The following is a 16,403-nucleotide window of genomic DNA, read 5'->3' as shown; positions in this document are numbered from 1 at the left end:
AGAGACGGTGTGTGTGTGTGAGAGAGAGAGAGATACTCCCCAAAGCAGACTATTTTGTCTTAACACTTCTATTTCAACAGCAACCATTAAGGGGTCCCAGACACTGGTGTCCCCAGTTCAACTGGGGGTGGTTTACTCAGGAACTGGGATACTGTTGAAAGATCTGATCAGGATAAGAAATAAGATTGGACATCGGACAACATTCAGTACAGAATTAAGATCACTCCCTGTTCATGGGAACACTGCTTTTGGCTGGGCAGTATACAGCTTCAGAGGGCTAAATTATCCATTCAAAGTAGGTGTAGTGTGTGTGTGTGTGTGTGTGTGTAAGGTCACAAACGATGCTGCCCGATTTGACAATGTTAAAAAAAATGAAAGGGGGGGGGAATCCACATTAAACAGTTGACACACTGTGGGGAGGAAGTAGCTCAGAGTTGGCTATCCATTCTGGCAGTGGTACTAAATATCCAGAGACAAGAAAATTCATTCGGAAAACAAATGAAGGGTTTTCCTGCCTTGCATCAGATGTCAAGACAACCTGGCTTAATAAGGCCCGTTGGATGGGACAGGTAGGGCCATTTAGCTAGCTCTGCAATGTGCCACCAAGACACAAAACATAGCCAGATTTCAAGCCAAAGGGAGAAGGGGAATAGGGAAGGTAGATGGCGAGGCTTGAGAATGAGGCACTGTACAAGGGGTACTGGCAGGTGGTGGAGGTTTGGCACAGTGGGCGGCTCCATTAAGGGGGAGCCTTGGCACAGCTGCCAGAGGGGCCAAATCCCTTCCTTGCTTCCAACCAGGAGGGTAGGCAGCTCTGAGCTGCAAAATAAAAATAATAAAAAGAGAGAAGCTCTCTCCAACGTCAGCAGCAAGATCTAAGCTCCCAGCACTGCTAGGAGGGAAGCAAGTGTTTCACCCTCTTCTCCACCCCTACCAGAATCAGCAAGGAGGACAAAATCATGTTACAGTGTAAGGAGGAGACAATGGGAACACTGAAATGCTCCCCACCCCACCTCTAGAGGCAGAGGGGCAGGATGACCGTCGTCGCTATTGCACTTTCGTCTCATATATACATAACACATTTGTAAAAAAATAAGAACTAAAAGGATGGGTTTGGGAGATGAGAAACAGGTCTGCCAAGCCAGGCACAGCTGCTCAGAGGACACAGACCCGGTTAAAGTGATGGCCTGGTTCCCTGCATTCCCCCATCTACCCCCATCTGGCCATTTCCCAGAATCCTCTGCCAGCAACCATTTGGGAACAAAGAGTCCTGAACTTGCAGAGCATCACCCATAGATGAGGAGGGCACACCGGCTCAGGTGCGCTGCAGCCAGGAAGCTGAGAGCTCACCTGCCAGACTAGAGAGAGCTTCCAATGTAAATACATGTAGCCCCTCCCCTATCCGCTTCATCGTCTCTCCAGCCAATCCTGAGAACAGGTGGGCCTTCACACCACCTTTGCGCTGCCGACAGCCAATAAGAGTTTCCTGCTCTGCTGGAGAAGATCCTGTTCACGTGAGGATGGTACATTTTCACAGGATGATGAAGTCTCAAGCGTTTGCCCTGCGGAGAGGAGGGGGCCTGTGTGCCCAACCCCACACCCTGCCACGAGGGGATGCTTCCTTGATCCCAGCAATGTGCTGCCGGCGGCCCCTGCTACCTCAGCCGCCCGTCGGGCTTGATGGCTCCCAGTTCTGACTTGGGGTCCGGCGAGAGCGAGCTCCAGGAGGTTTTGCTACAGAGCTCCAGGGTGGAGCAGCTGGAGGGGCTCGCCACGCAGAGGGCAGCCACCGACCAGAAGCTGCCGATGCTGCTGTCCGTCCAGTTCTCGAGACCCTTGCCAATGAGTTGTGTGTGCCGGTGGGAGGCTCTTCCTGTTTCATCCAAGCGGGGGAGGCTCAAGATCCCAGCCAGGCCCTGGAAATTCTGCTCCATGTATTCATTTCGAGGAGGACCAGCGTGAAGCCACTTGCCATCATCTGGGATGGAACACAAGAGGGAAAGGCAGTTAGCTGGGGGCGCACGCAGGCCCAAGTGCGCTGCAAACCCCTCCAACGAAGGCGGCTTTGGCTAACCTTTTCTCTAGGCCAGGTGTGGGGAACCAGCATGACCAACGGCCAACGATGATGGGACTTTTAGTCAAGCAACATCTGAAGGGCCAAAGGTTCCCCATACCTGCTCTAGGCTCATAAAAATACATTAATTTATTATCATTTTTTTAATTTATTTTTTGGGGAATCCAGTGCTGGTCCTACTCAGGAGTAGATGCACACTGAAACTAATGAACCAAGTTAGTCACATCCATTAACTTCAGTTGATCCCCTCCCCCAAAACTAGGAATAGCCCTGGATACCACCTGGTCTTATTGATTACTATTACTGCATTGATTTACATACAGTGCTAACGCCCAAATAGGTTTCTGAGCAGTTTCCTAGTTTAAAAACAATTGCACGGTTAATAAACTACAAACACTCAAAATTAAAACACAACAATAGGACGATCCCGTTGAAACAGCACAGTGCTTAAAAACAGGAGTCTTGGATCAAGAGATCAAGGTAATGCTAAACTGGAGCCTCTTCAGAAGCCAGCAGAAAGTCAATAAAAAAGGGAGCCTGCCATATTTCAGATCCATTCCACATCCTCAATACTGGTGGGCAGTGAGGCAGGTAGCTAGGCAGTGCTGCAGGTGCTCACAGCGTGACCTTAGGTGGGAGCAGCCAGAGGGAGGTGGTCATTGCTCACAGGTGCAAAACGGATGCTTAGCCCTCATGCCATCGGCAACTAGAAGGGCCACCCATTTAGCAGCTAGGTACCTGCATGGTGCTCTCTGTGGGGAGCCTGCCGCCCCTGGCTACCTCCTGGAAATGAAAGGTAAAGTTGGGGAGGCCTCTCCCCACAACTTGGCAGCCACCCAGTGAACCACAGCACAAGCCATCACTAATGTTCGGTTACTGCTCTTGCCGGCTCCTTAATGAGGAAAAGCAAACTGTGCTGCTTGCCTTAGCTGGCAGACTGCTGACTGCTTTCTCCCTAACCGAACTGGATTATGGCACTGAGGGGCTTGTCTTCTGACCCCTTGGCATGATATAGCCTGTCTCTGGGTGGGGCAGGCCACCAAGGCCAGGAAAAGCAAGGAAAGAAAACCAGCATTAAGTTGCATTGCCCCTCCCTCATTTGCCTCCACTGAACTGCTTCACCTTCTTTCTATCTTCTAATTGGCCAGGAAGGAGTCAGGAAGAACGGTAAAGCAGCAAGGCTGGTGGCAAAGCCGGTGACGAGGCAGAAGCAACCAAAGCTGCCTTGGAGCTGTAGACAGAAGTGGTGCAGCGCCATCACTTCTTGCGGGAAGCTGGCCTGCCTACTTGTTGCGGAAACAGCAGGTCATCTGCCTACCACCGTGGGCAGGGCCACACTGTGTCTTGGGCGGCAGCTGCCCTACACTTTGCCTGGTACCTCACACCAGCAGTCAGGTGGTGAGAGAACCAGCTTGCCTGTCTAGTCCCCCTCTGCTGGTGGAGAGAGAAGGAAGGGCTCACCTCCAGCTGAGCCAAGTTTTGTGTGGATGTTTCCATGCCTCTAGAGCCACTGCCACTTGCACACAATCTAACTGCTCACTCTCCTGACTCAAGGGCCTTCCTTTCCCCTCTTGACAAGGAGCTCAAAGGGATCCACGGGTTCTCCCCTCCTTTTGCTTCAACAATTCCCTTCTTCCAGTGCCTGCTACTCTACCCTTCCACCAGCCTCCCACGTTTTTGCTACTCACCTCAGCATGATGGCCTCTTCCTTTCCCCCAAATTGTTTACTCCCTCCCCCACCCCCTAGTCAGCAATTGTGGTAGATAACAGGAGTTGATTTCCTGAAATCCCGGGGCGCTGAGTTGCTTGCCTAAAATACAAAAGAAGGCCCTGACTTCCTTCTCCCTTTGTTCCACATACACACTTTTCAATAAAACCTTGTGCAAGCTCACTCAAAAAGAAGCATGCAGCATGGGTAGGCTCAGGCTGTGCAAGTAATTCCACTGAGGTGCATGCAGCAAAAATAAAAGGACGAGAGAGGAGCCAGAGTGTACATAAGCTGTTAAAATACAGGTGAAACTTGGAAAATTATACTATCGTCGGAAAGTGCATTTATTTCAGTAATGCAACTTATTATTTTTTATTTTTCTTTTAATTTTTGCAAATGCTTTCTTTTGGAAATTCCACAATAATACAAAAATAAACAAAAATAAACATCGCTATTACATTTCATTAATTACGCTCCATTTATAATTGATCTGCCTAACGACAAATAATTACAATTACAACAAATAAAGGCTTGACATATCTTGCTTTGCATGTCATGCATCTATCTCATATGTTGGTTTCACCTTTTAAGTTGCATTACCAAAATAAATGCACTTTTTGACGATATTCTAATTTTCTTTACACTGTATACCTCATGTCTGGGCCACCACCTCAGTTCATTGGGTTTTAGGGGGCCAAGCTGTCCATCCTACAGGAAATGGAGGCAGCCAGCACAGGCTCTACTAACGTTCCCCTAAAACTAAACTCTGTGCACGCTCAGGGGTACCACACGCCATGACTTTTGGGTGGTGGGAGGTACCCCTGGCTGTTCTTGCCACTGTCATGTGTCACCCCTTCACTGAAATTCTAGGGCTGCAATCCCCTGCATGCTTACTTGGGAGTAAGTTTCCTCAAAGGACTTTCAAATAAATGTGCTTTAGGACTGCACTGCAGAACCCTTTGACCAGGTTCAGGTTTGTGCACTGCACATTACCCCGTGCCGCAGAGATTTAAAAATACAAGTATAAATGTGAGAAATCTGCTTGAGAACCATCTCAACAGGGCACGGAGAGCGCAACTGCAGGTGGGCCCGAAGAAAAGGACTGTGAAGTCAAAACCGACTTCTGACGGCCTACTTGCATATTATGTTTTTTTGTGCACCGCCACAAATGCAATGCGTGAATGAGACAAGCGTGGATTTAGAAACAGGAGTATCACACAGGGACACTCAGCACAAAGCTAGCACGATCTGGAGCTCCCTGTTGAGTGTATGCTTCGTTTGGGAACTGCAAAGCAACAGTTCCATCCCTCCCCCTTAGCTCCCCCCCCCTCACCTTTCCTGAGAGGCTGCTTGCGGTTGAAGGTCTGTGGGACAACCAGGAACTGGCTCTCACCCAGGGGCTCCCAGAACTGGAGGAGTTGGATGGTCCACACACCTGGGCGAAGAGGCCGGTTGAGGGGCGGCTTGTACTGCGTGAATTCTGCCTCTGCGTCCACCGCAATGTCGTAGGAGGTGGCAATGACATAGGTGGGGTCAATCCAAACGACGGTGGCTGTGAGGTTGGGACCCCGGGCCCATTTCTGCATGGCCACCGGCTCGTCAAAAGGTCCAATCAAGCCGCCAAAATTGCGGAAGATCCTCTCTTTTGGGTCCCACTCGGTACCTACCTGCAGGAGGGAAGGAGGGGAACACTCAGAATGGGAAAGAACACACACACACTATGGGATAATTAATAAACTTGTTTTTCATCATGCTATGGTAGACTCTCCAACAGCCAGATATAACACTTAGAACCTGCCCCAAAGCGAGGGCTTGGGCCAACAATGGTTGTAATAAGAAGTTTAGTAGAAGTTTACAACAGACCAAAAGACACTGGAATATTTTCCAAAAATGAGCAACCAAAACAATCAAAGGGGTGCAAGAACTTCCCTTTGAGGAAAGCTTACAATATTTGTGTCTGTCTGTCTGTTGTTGTTGTTGTTGTTGTTGTTTTAAGAAAAGGTGTGTGGGTGTGGGTGTAGAACATTAATTTTTTCAAAGCATTTCCTGCATGCCACTTTTATCCATTGGCACAACTGCAACAGAAAGACACTCACAGAAGAAATTAGCGAGACTTGACTGTTGCTTCCTGTGAGGAAGGAAGATGAGGGAGGGACCTGGAGGATGGGAGGGGCAACCCATCTTATTGTCACCTCTTGTGTTGATTAGATTAAGCCGCCTTTCCTATCTATGTCTTTTTAGAAGTTCGACTGCTGCAATTGAACCTCTGTATATATTAAAGGTGTATAAAATTATACAGGGTGTAGAGAAAGCAGACAGAGGAAAGTTTTTCCTCCCTCTCTCATAATGCTAGAACTCAGGGGCATCCAATGGAAGTTGACTGTTGGGAAATTACCGGACAAGGCTGCTACGTTTCGAAGAAAGGACTTCCCCTGTAATGAAAGACCTGAAGCAGCTGCAAACCCTGAGGCTACAGTGCTTACTCAGCAGAATCAACTCACCCATGGTCTCGGCCTACCCTTCTTTTTTAAGGCTGGAATGTTCCCGAGACAGAAACTAACTTCCTTTTTTGTATCTCCCAATCTTCAAGTTGACAGTTTTGAGCCAGGAAGGACCACCAACAGGAAGCAGGAAGCATGAATCCTACCTCAAGGTTCTGCAGACGGTTGGTCTGCCTGCTGCGGCCTGCTAGCTTGAGAGTCCCTCGGGGCATCACCCACATTTCCAGAGACTCCACCTGCTGCGTCGCAGGGTTTTGTACTTCCTGAGTCACCAAGTAGCCCTGGAAATGGTCATCGTAGAAGTACAGGTGCACACTGGACGGGAAGCCCTGTGGCTCAAACCTAGAGAGAGAAAGCAAAGGAGAGCAAGTTAACATTTGCATTTCGAGGTAAAGTGGCGGACCTCCAAGCCTGCAGGCCTAATTTGGACCACACTGCTTCCCCATTTGGTACACACTTCCCAATCTGTAGTTCTGTTTCTTAACCAGTCTGCTCCCCTGGCTCTCAAAACAGTCATAGTAACTTTTCAGAGTTGGAAGACACAGGCTCTAGTCCTAGACCTTTTAATCCAGGAGATCTATCAGCCTGATTCCATTTTCCTGCAGGACGTCAGCTGATGAGACCTTACCTGGCCCCTTGTGCCTCTTCTTTCCATGGACACCCACTGCCATATCAAACATATGATCTGTCTAACTCAGTACCGTCTATTTTCATTGCCCTTCTCCAGTCATACTTGTCACGGAATTCTACTCAATATTGATCCAGAGTAGATTTCAATGTATAGTTAGCAGAGTAAAACTTAAAACACGTTGCAGGATTCCCATAAAAATAGACCAGAGACAATTATATTTCATCCAGCAGCGCTTTACTGCTACTGAAGGCAAATGAGCCAATACATTCAGGATTGGCACTGTCCAGAAGAAATCCAGTTGCAGCAGACTTAAATTAAACTTACAGTAACTTATAACAAGTCTAAACCTTAACACTAAGCACACAGAACACCACAACAGAAGGAAAAGAGATAGAAAGAGAAGAAGGGTGGAAGTCAGGCTCCTTCTGGCCTCCTATTATAGTCAGCATGACTTTGGCAGAAGAGATAAGAGAACCAGTTTAAGCCAGCTGTACTCAGCTTCTCAGAAGGTATAACCCAAACACCAGGACCCTTCTGCTTGCTTCTTTCACACAGAGAAGCTTCCAGAACCCTCTTGAATTAAGCAGAATAGGAAATATCTCTGCACATCAGATCAATACGTTCTGTACTAAGAAATGCAAACTGACAATACTGTACTACCCTGAACACCTTTTGAAAGGAGATACCAGGGCTTGAACCTTCGGGTTTCCCGCTTGCTCCTGCTATCTAGTCCAGCAACCTGTAGTCACAGTGGCTCTAGCCACTTGCAATTCCCAACAACTGGCCTTCAGAGGCATACTGCCGTTGATGTTTAGCCCATCTCCAAAGGTACAGAGTGCCACACGCTGCTGTGGGAGAAGAGTCAAGTGAAGTCAAGAAGAAGGTGGCCCAGGAATCTGCAGACAAAAGCTCCCCTAACTCGCCACAGAATGTAACTCCCTACTATTAGCATCAGTCGATCGACCCGAATTACCTGCAAAGCTTCTCCTCTTTCTGTGCCTCCGCAGATGTCACTTTCCGCAGCCCCAGCCTGGAGAAGGAGGTGTACACAGTCAGGGTGACGTCGCTGAGCCCACTCAGCCCATCCACACGGTCATAGACACTCTCCCAATAGGCCTTGAGGGCTGGTGTGTTAGGTGGGTAGTTACCGTAGAGATGAGAGTCCAAGATCTCCAGCACCTCCTGGTTGATAGTGGATTCGAACTTCCTGGCAAAGAAGGTGGGTCTGGAGATTTGCTGAAAAGACACACAGACGTTGGGAGGAGGAGGGTGTGTGTTTTACAACATGATTCAGGCTCAGATCTGCAACACGCAGAAAAGAAACATGCTAGAAATAAGACTACCAGGAGAGGACATTGGGGGGAGAGAGGGAGAGAGAGAGAGGGAGAGGGAGAGAGGCGGAGGAAATCTAACTGAATAAATCTCCTTTACTTGACCCACACACAGATTCCGTGTGAAAGGTGGTGATGAATTCAAAATGCATATATCTGTACCCCATCGCTGTTACGATTTGGGTTTCTAGGAACCCTGCCTGGTTGTAGAATCCAGTCTTCTTTTTTTAAGAGGGGGTGATTGGGCAAAATGCTTAAGAGTGGAAGAAGTCCTTTTAAAGAGGGGGTGGGGAGTCAGTTCTCAACGTGCCGCTGTCGCTGCACAACCCAAGACTGCATCTGGATCTGAGCCTTCAGAGATTTAGGTAAGGTGCACTCACGAGGTCCTAACCCGCTTGAACCTGCTAACCGCAAAGACCACAGGTGCCAGGGTCCTACTAGAAAGCAGTCCTTGTAAAACAGCTATAGAAACTGACTTCAAAAATAACATTTTTAGCCAGGAGGCACAACTCTGAAGCCATTGTTAACCCCACGACCTCACCTTTCACTTTGCTTATTCAAGTTGTTGCTGTATCCGTTTCTCTTGTAGGCTCTGAAGAGACCCATTAGAAGGGAGCCAAACTTGCAGGGTCAGTTTTTGAGACACTCAACAGGAGCATCATGTTACGGTAAGGTCATCAGAGATTAATTCTGCCTCTGATGTTGGATGCTGGTCAAGGCCTCTAAACTTGTGTAATCCACTCTCTCATTTAAATTCTGTGCCACCCTTCTCTTTGTGCCCCTGCACTAGCTTCCTCTCATACTTCATGCCAATTACAAGGTTCAAGTCCTCAGCATGAAAGCTCTCCACCTTGCCCACACATGCCCTTCATTCCCCTCAAGCTCACTTTCTGTCACTCCTTCCCCACCCCCTCTCTCTCTAAATGCCCATCTGCCATGCCGCTCCCTGTGCTTGCAGCAACCCTCCACAATTTAGCCCCAAGCCACCCAAAGTTTCACCTTCCCATCGCAATTAGATGCTCCCTTCACCACTCATTGTCAGTCTTGGCTCCAGAGACTGCATTCCAATGGTAGGCAGGGCCAGAGGCAAAAAGGGGTGGGGCTTGTGTACAGCATTCAAAATTAGGTAAAGGTAAAGGGACCCCTGACTATTAGGTCCAGTCGTAACCGACTCTGGGGTTGCGGCGCTCATCTCGCTCTATAGGCCGAGGGAGCCGGCGTCCAGCTTCCAGGTCATGTAGCCAGCATTACAAAGCTGCTTCTGGCGAGCCAGAACAGCGCATGGAAACGCCATTTACCTTCCCGCTGTAGCGGTACCTATTTATCTACTTGCACTTTGACGTGCTTTCGAACTGCTAGGTTGGCAGGAGCTGGGCCCGAACAACGGGAGCTCACCCCGTTGCAGGGATTCGAACCACCGACCTTCTGATCGGCAAGCCCTAGGCTGTGTGGTTTAGACTACAGCGCCACCCGCACCCCAGGTGACCAAGTGAAGATGCCCGGGTGTCAGGATAGCGGCTGAGGTCTCCATCATCTGGAGGAGCATACCTTAGGTTCCTTGCATCTTGGATTGTTTTCACACATTAGCAACAGATCCTGTAGAATTTTATCCATTATATTTTATCTGCAGAGTCAGAACGAATTTTAGGAACTAAAAAGTCATATTGAAGCACTCTAGATGAGAGTTGTGTTCTCTACAGCACCTGATAAAACAGTGCCAGGAAGTAGCACCACTTTAGAAGTACAGTGGTACCTCTACTTACGAATTTAATGCGTTCCGAACGCACATTCGTAAGTTGAAAAAAAATGTAAGTATTATCCCATAGGAATGCATTGGGAGAAAAAATTCGTAAGTCGAAGCAACCCTATCTAAAAATTCGTAAGTAGAAAAAATCCTATCTAAACTGCATCCAAGATGGCGGACGGAGCTTCATTCGTAAGTAGAGGTACCACTGTACTAATTCAGAGCTACCAGTACAAGGAAGCCCATGGATGGGAGAGAAGCTGAGTTAACCTTGATTACTGCAGAAGAGGAATAGGGGAGACAAATCAACTCGAGAGCAGGAGTGAAACCTAACCATGGGAGAGAGAAAGAGAGAGAGGGAGGAAGAGAGAAGGGGAACGCTTGGGGCACCTGTAGCCTCAGGAAGTCCTGTGGCTTGAAGTCATTCGGGGAGCAGCCGCACCAGTCCACTATGTGTTTATACTGGCATTTGCAGCCCAGCTTGCGGTTCCAGTTTGTCACCCGGAGGTTGTTGTCTACAAGGGTCTCACAGGCATGGCTGTTCTCCAGGACAGTGTGGAAGAAGGACTGTAAACAGAGAGAGAGAAAGGAGGGAAGGAAGGAGGAAGAAGAACCACAGTGAGCAACATGGCAACCCCAACACCAAACTAACTGGGGAGGAACACAATCGGAGATGCCAGCCAACGCACCTCTGCTGGGAGAAGTGTGTAGGTGTAGAACTGCCGTAGCTGGGAGACCAGCCGGTCACTGGTATAGACCACGTATTCCACAAAGCTTCGAGTGAGGGCAAACCAATCCGAGCCACCGTCCACCACGATGCCCTCTGGGATCTGCCGTTCGCCCAGCCGCCACATGTGAGAGTCGCATTCGTGGAAAAGTCTGTCTAGGCCTTGCTTCTTGATGAACCTGTGCAGGGATGAATGCCTCAGATTCACTAGAAAGCAACGTGGAGTTTTCTGCATTAAGATCAGAGCAAGAAGGGTTCTAGAGAATGCTATATTCTTAACTCTGGGTTGCACAGCCAGGAAACTCCAAACATTCTGCATAATTACATTTGCTTTGCTTAATTCATCACTAGCATTGCTTTTCACCAAGTTAGCAGCCACTTTGAGTTTCTGGAGAGACATCAGCCTGGCTCTGGTCATCTACTATATCAGAGGTTTTGGGATTCACAGCTCCCTTGACCCCTGTGGGGCTCAGGAGCCCAGTTACGTAACCCCTTGCCTGCAGAACCAGCAGCCCTCACCCTTTTTCGAACACCCTCCCTTGTGGAGTGTTCTTCTCTTCTCCCCTCTCCTTGGGAGTCCTCTGGGCAGCCGCCCCTGGTCTCTGAGCTGCCCCCCCTGCCCCAAAGAGAGGTGCCTCCTCACACTGCCCACAGGGGTCTGGGAAGCACCCCATGGCCAGCCCCAGAGGCACCATAATAAATAAATATAATAATAATAATAGTAATAATAATAGTAATAATAATAATAATAATTTATTTATATCCCGCCCATCTGGCTGGGTTTCCCCAGCCACTCTGGGTGGCTTCCAACAGAAATATTAAAATACAATAATTTATTAAACATTAAAAGCTTCCCTAAACAGGGCTGCCTTCAGATGCCCTCTAAAAATCTGGTAGTTGTTTTTCTCTTTGACATCTGGTCACCATTCGCTTGGAGAGCTTGTAGCCAGGGCTGCTGCAACAAACAGCTATGCTAGCCTTTGGGAGGCAGAGACGTGAGAGGGCATCAGAGAAAGGGACAGAATGAATGAGGGACAGAAGCCGGGGTTGCCTGTGGCACCCCTGACCACCTTTCAAGGCACCCCAGGGTGCCACGGCACATTGGTTGAAAACCACTGTACTAGTTCATTGGTGGAGAATCTGGTTACTGGGACTACAACTCCAGCCTCCCTTGACCGTTGCTCAAGCTCTGGGCTACCTCTTAGTGCAAATGCAAGCCATCGAGCCTGAGCTTCCACAGCTGCCATCCACCATGAACCATCATTGGCAGGATTGGCAGCAAGTGCAGCAGATATGTCCTGTGCTTATATTTTATTCCATTCTCAATTATGCTGTTTTAAATGCACATTTTATTATTTGACTTCTTTTAGTAGTGTTTTCTTTTGAAATGTTTAAGGTAATATTTTTGGGTTACTTTGCTGCATTAAATGTGCATTCTGTAGTTGACACTCTTTGCAATGTTTTATTTTGAAATCTTTTACGACAGTAATTTAGTTTCCTGTTAATATACATTGCTTGGAATGTATACTTTATACAGTCGTACCTTGGTTTTCGAACAGCTTAGTTCTTGAACATTTTGGCACCCGAATGCCGCAAACCCGGAAGTGAGTGTTCCGGTTTGCAAACTATTTTTGGAAGCCGAACGTCCGATGGGGCTTCCACAGCTTCCAGTTGGCTGCAGGAGCTTCATGTAGCCAATCCGAAAACACGCTTTGGTTTCTGAACGTTTTGGAAGTCGAACGGACTTCCGGAATGGATTCTGTTCAACTTCCGAGGAACGACTGTATTTGACTTTCTTCAGCAATGTTTTTTCTGGATTGTTTTATTTACTGTTTTAATGTGTTGCAAGCCACTTTGAGGCATTTTCTTTAAAAAATATATAGCAGTACAGTGGACGCTCGGGTTGCGAACGTGATACGTGCGGGAGGCACGCTAGTAACCCGCAGAGTTCACAACCCGCGTCTGCGCACGTCGCAATTTGGTGCTTCTGAGCATGCACAAAGTGTGATTTAACCCGTTCCGGTACTTCCGGTTTCGGCGCGGAGCACAACCTGAAAAGACGCAACCTGAAGCAGCTGTAACCCAAGGTATGACTTTATAGAAATTAAACGAATAACAATAATAATAATGCTGTCTGGGGCTGATGGGAGCTGGAGTTCAACAGCTGGAAAGTTGCAGGACAGTCACTCCAGTTCTGAAAAGAGGCTTCCACAGCTACCATGATTCTGCCAACACTTTCCCTTCAAGTTATAGGAGGAGCCTCTTAGGCAGCAGTCAGGCAGCAGCAAATGAAACTGACAGCAGAGTAGTTTTCAGATCATTCACTTGCAGCAGAAACATCTCATCTACAACCTTTGCACTGCAATGGATTTCCATTGTTTTAGGTTGCAACTAGAGTTGTGATAGGAGCAGTGGGAGGACAGCGATCGGGAACATGGTGAACACACTGTTTTTGTTCCAGCAGAAGGCCCAATATAGATTCCTTTAACTTTATCAGACCTTTGGGCAAACCCTCATTCTCACCACCACCTCTACCCTGCTCATGGTTCATTTTTAACCTCCTCCTCCCCATGCTGTCTCTCCATCGAGGTAATTACCTGGCATTATCTCGGCCATGAGACTTCAGGAAATTCTTGTCTCGGTGTTTCGACAGGAACGTCACCAGCTCCTCGTTGGTCCTGCAGGTGGCAGCAATTCAAAGGAGGAATTAAAACAAACAAAGCGGGGGTTCAGTGGAGGGATTTTCAGGTAAGTCAATTACGGTATGATGAAGTGGGGAGGGGAAATCATGGAGACAAGCGCTGCCCCAACCTATCTGTATCCATCTGAAGGTCTGAAGAGAGCCTGCACGCAACAGCATAGGTTCAGCTTCTCCCCACATTATCGGAATCCCTGCTTTTTCCAAGTTTCCCTCGTGGAGAAAGCCCTGCACTCATCCCACCCCCCTTGGGATCCCTTTCAACTCTATAATTCTATGATGTACATGAATTTTCAAAAGAGAACAGCAGGGCAGGAAATACGACGCAGCTTCTGCAGGAACAGAGAATGCAATGCTTATGTTTTAGTGATGAAGCCATCCAGTGTATTTTGGAAAGCCTTTGTCTAGTAATATGAATCTGCCTGTGCAAAAGAGGAAAGAACTAACTGGTGAAGCCCACACACTTCAGTGGTGCAATGATTAAGAGTAAAGGATAAAGGCAGTTTGAGTCTTGTCAGGCTCTTTGATAATTGATTTTTAAAAAGTGGCAGCTTTTAAGCTCTCAAAGTATTCTTTGAAGTGCAGAAACTCCAACATGGCCCAATGCAAAAGTAAAAAACCGAGTTATTATTTGTGGTCAGCCATTGCCTAAACCAAGTATAGGGGAAATAACATTCAGAATTGTTAAAAGACTAGTGGACTCTCCCTCTCCCCCATCATAAAGAGAGTTGTAAAGGGGATCACTTTCCCGCAAGTTTGTTGTAGAAGTTGATCATGGCAAGTTTGCAAGGGCTGCTGCCTCGAACCCAAGAGACCCAGATGTGCCAAGTAACAAACGCTTGGCATAAAAATGACAGCAAGGGATGCTACACCATTTTTTATTTTATTTTTTGCACCATGTATATTCCCCCTTAAACATCTGGTACAGACTGTTTTCAGACAGGCAAGTCGCTGCAGTTGATGGACCCTGGACCAGAAGGTCTCAGGTTCAATCCCTGGAATATCCAGGTAAGGCAGGTAGAGATCCCACCTGAAATCCTGGAGAGCCCTTGCCAGTAGACGCAGATAATACTTGAACTAAATGGACCAATAGTCAGTACAAGGCAGCTCCCTATATTCCTGGCCCTGCATAGTATGGCAGTTCCACTCTTCTCAGTGTCTCATTGAAAGTCAACAGTTGTTCTGCACAAACACAACAATTCACGCCTCCAGCACTCAGAGAAGTGATTCTGTTTCAGAAACCTTCAGAAGCAGCCAAGATCTGAAAATCTGGGTTAATTGCCCTGCATCCTAGCCAAACCCTACTCTATTCCCGTTACTGGGTCTCCTTTGCTCAGTCTCCCCGATTTATTCAAAGGGTACAGTATTTGCCTTGCGCTTGCCTCCCGCAAGGTGGGCCATCCTGCTTGCCTTCTCTCCCATTTTCCAACCTGCAAACTCTCTCCCACCAGATGGGGTGGAGGAGAAAAGAGGACCTCCAGCTCCCTACTGCTCAGGTGAGGCTATAGAAGGCTCCTCCTATGTGAGGAGCCTCCAACTCTAAGCCATGGTGTGTGAGTAGTCAAAGCCTCGACTGACCTTGCGGCTAATTCCCTGCTCTGCTTCCCCTCCGCTCTCCTCACAACTAACCTAGTAGGGTAGTCCGTGGCGCTCAAGTTGATGAAGTAGTCCCAGGCCCAGTCTGCCATCTCCAGCAGGTCCTTCATGCTGCGCAGGTACATCTTCAGCAAGCTGGCGCCACCCCAGATAGTGACCATGCGCCAAGGGGTGACCCGGATGTTGGGATAGTGCTGGGCCAACTCCACCACTTCACGGTGCAGGTAGGTGGAGCGCTGAAGGGGGACAGAACCAAGTTTGAGTCCCAGGGGGAGGAGACTTTGGAAGAAATGCGATGGTGTCTGCTTTCATTTGCAAGATTTCTGGCCTTCATGATTATACACACCTCTAATATTTCCCTTTGTTTGTGTCAGGGGACCTAAGGGAAGGGATCTTGCAACGGGCCATATATATATATATATATATATATATATATATATATATATATATATATATATTCTGTTTTACAATTTAGAATACTCATTTAAACATCCTTAAAATATCAATGACTTCCCTTCCTCTCTTTCCATGGTTCATTTTGCGTATAATAAATCCCTGCATATTTTACATAAACTAAACCATTTAGAATTCCATTATTACATCCATCAAAACTTATTTACACTGTTGAATTTATCTCAATGCTGCCCACGTTTTCAAGTGTACACAATCTCCCCCCCAATATATTCAATGAACATTTCCCAATCTTCTCTAAACGTATGTTCTTCTTGTTCTCTTATTCTATATGTTACGTCTGCAAGCTGCGCATATTCCGTCAGCTTAAGTTGCCATTCTTCTTTAGTTGGGACTTCACAGAGGCCGCAGTAGTGGCATACATAAATACCCCCCCTTTTTTTGCAACAGGCTTCAATGAAGGCAGGAGTGACACATCTCCCTATCAGTAAATCCAGATATAAGACAAGGGAAGGAGGACAGAGAGTCTTTCACAGTGCCCGGAGAGAACTCAGGGGAAGGGGTGGCATTCTCTGGGCTGTACAGCAGGGGGTGTTGTGCAAAGGGAAAGACACAACTGCTCCAGGTGACCTAGCAAGGAGACCTGTGGACTCTTGATTCCTCCCATTCCTCCCGTCTCCCTCTCTCCTCTTAGTGCCGAGCTGTATTAGCACAGGCCAGGAGGCCACCTGCTTTACCTTATCCACATGGATGTAGAAGAAATGTTGCTGGTGATATACAGCCTTGATGAAGCGCTTCAGCTGACGGATGGCTCGCCCGTGAACGACCAGCATGTAGGCAATCCGAACTGGCTTGCTCACAGAGGCGTGGAGCATTCGGCTTTCATCCCACTGGATAATGGGGCTGACTTTCCCTGCAGAGATCAGAAGGGGTTGCAGATGGACTCAAGGTTATCTGAGCAGGAAGGGGGAGGGAAGAGGAG

At 47.9% G+C, this 16,403-nt stretch overlaps 1 protein-coding gene across 3 annotated transcripts in view; it reads right to left on the bottom strand.

Moving 5' to 3' along the window:
• Window positions 1–1,276: 1,276 nt before the first annotated feature.
• XYLT2 (xylosyltransferase 2) overlaps window positions 1,277–16,403 on the bottom strand; it is a 33,452-nt gene continuing 18,325 nt past the window's right edge. For 2 of the 3 annotated variants that reach the window (XM_035104387.2, XM_035104388.2), the window contains exons 3-11: window positions 16,159–16,334; window positions 15,044–15,246; window positions 13,314–13,394; window positions 10,679–10,895; window positions 10,380–10,556; window positions 7,888–8,150; window positions 6,430–6,625; window positions 5,116–5,449; window positions 1,277–1,978 (exon numbers count right to left, since the gene is read on the bottom strand). In XM_035104387.2, the coding sequence (XP_034960278.2) occupies window positions 1,656–1,978; window positions 5,116–5,449; window positions 6,430–6,625; window positions 7,888–8,150; window positions 10,380–10,556; window positions 10,679–10,895; window positions 13,314–13,394; window positions 15,044–15,246; window positions 16,159–16,334 (1,970 nt within the window). In that variant the 3' untranslated portion in view covers window positions 1,277–1,655. The remainder of the gene's footprint in view (window positions 1,979–5,115; window positions 5,450–6,429; window positions 6,626–7,887; window positions 8,151–10,379; window positions 10,557–10,678; window positions 10,896–13,313; window positions 13,395–15,043; window positions 15,247–16,158; window positions 16,335–16,403) is intronic. The other variant, XM_035104389.2, reaches the window with a different exon arrangement.

Source organism: Zootoca vivipara, chromosome 2, assembly GCF_963506605.1.
Source record: "Zootoca vivipara chromosome 2, rZooViv1.1, whole genome shotgun sequence".
Classification (NCBI taxonomy): Eukaryota; Metazoa; Chordata; class Lepidosauria; order Squamata; family Lacertidae; genus Zootoca; species Zootoca vivipara.
This window is presented reverse-complemented; position numbering and strand designations above follow the sequence as displayed.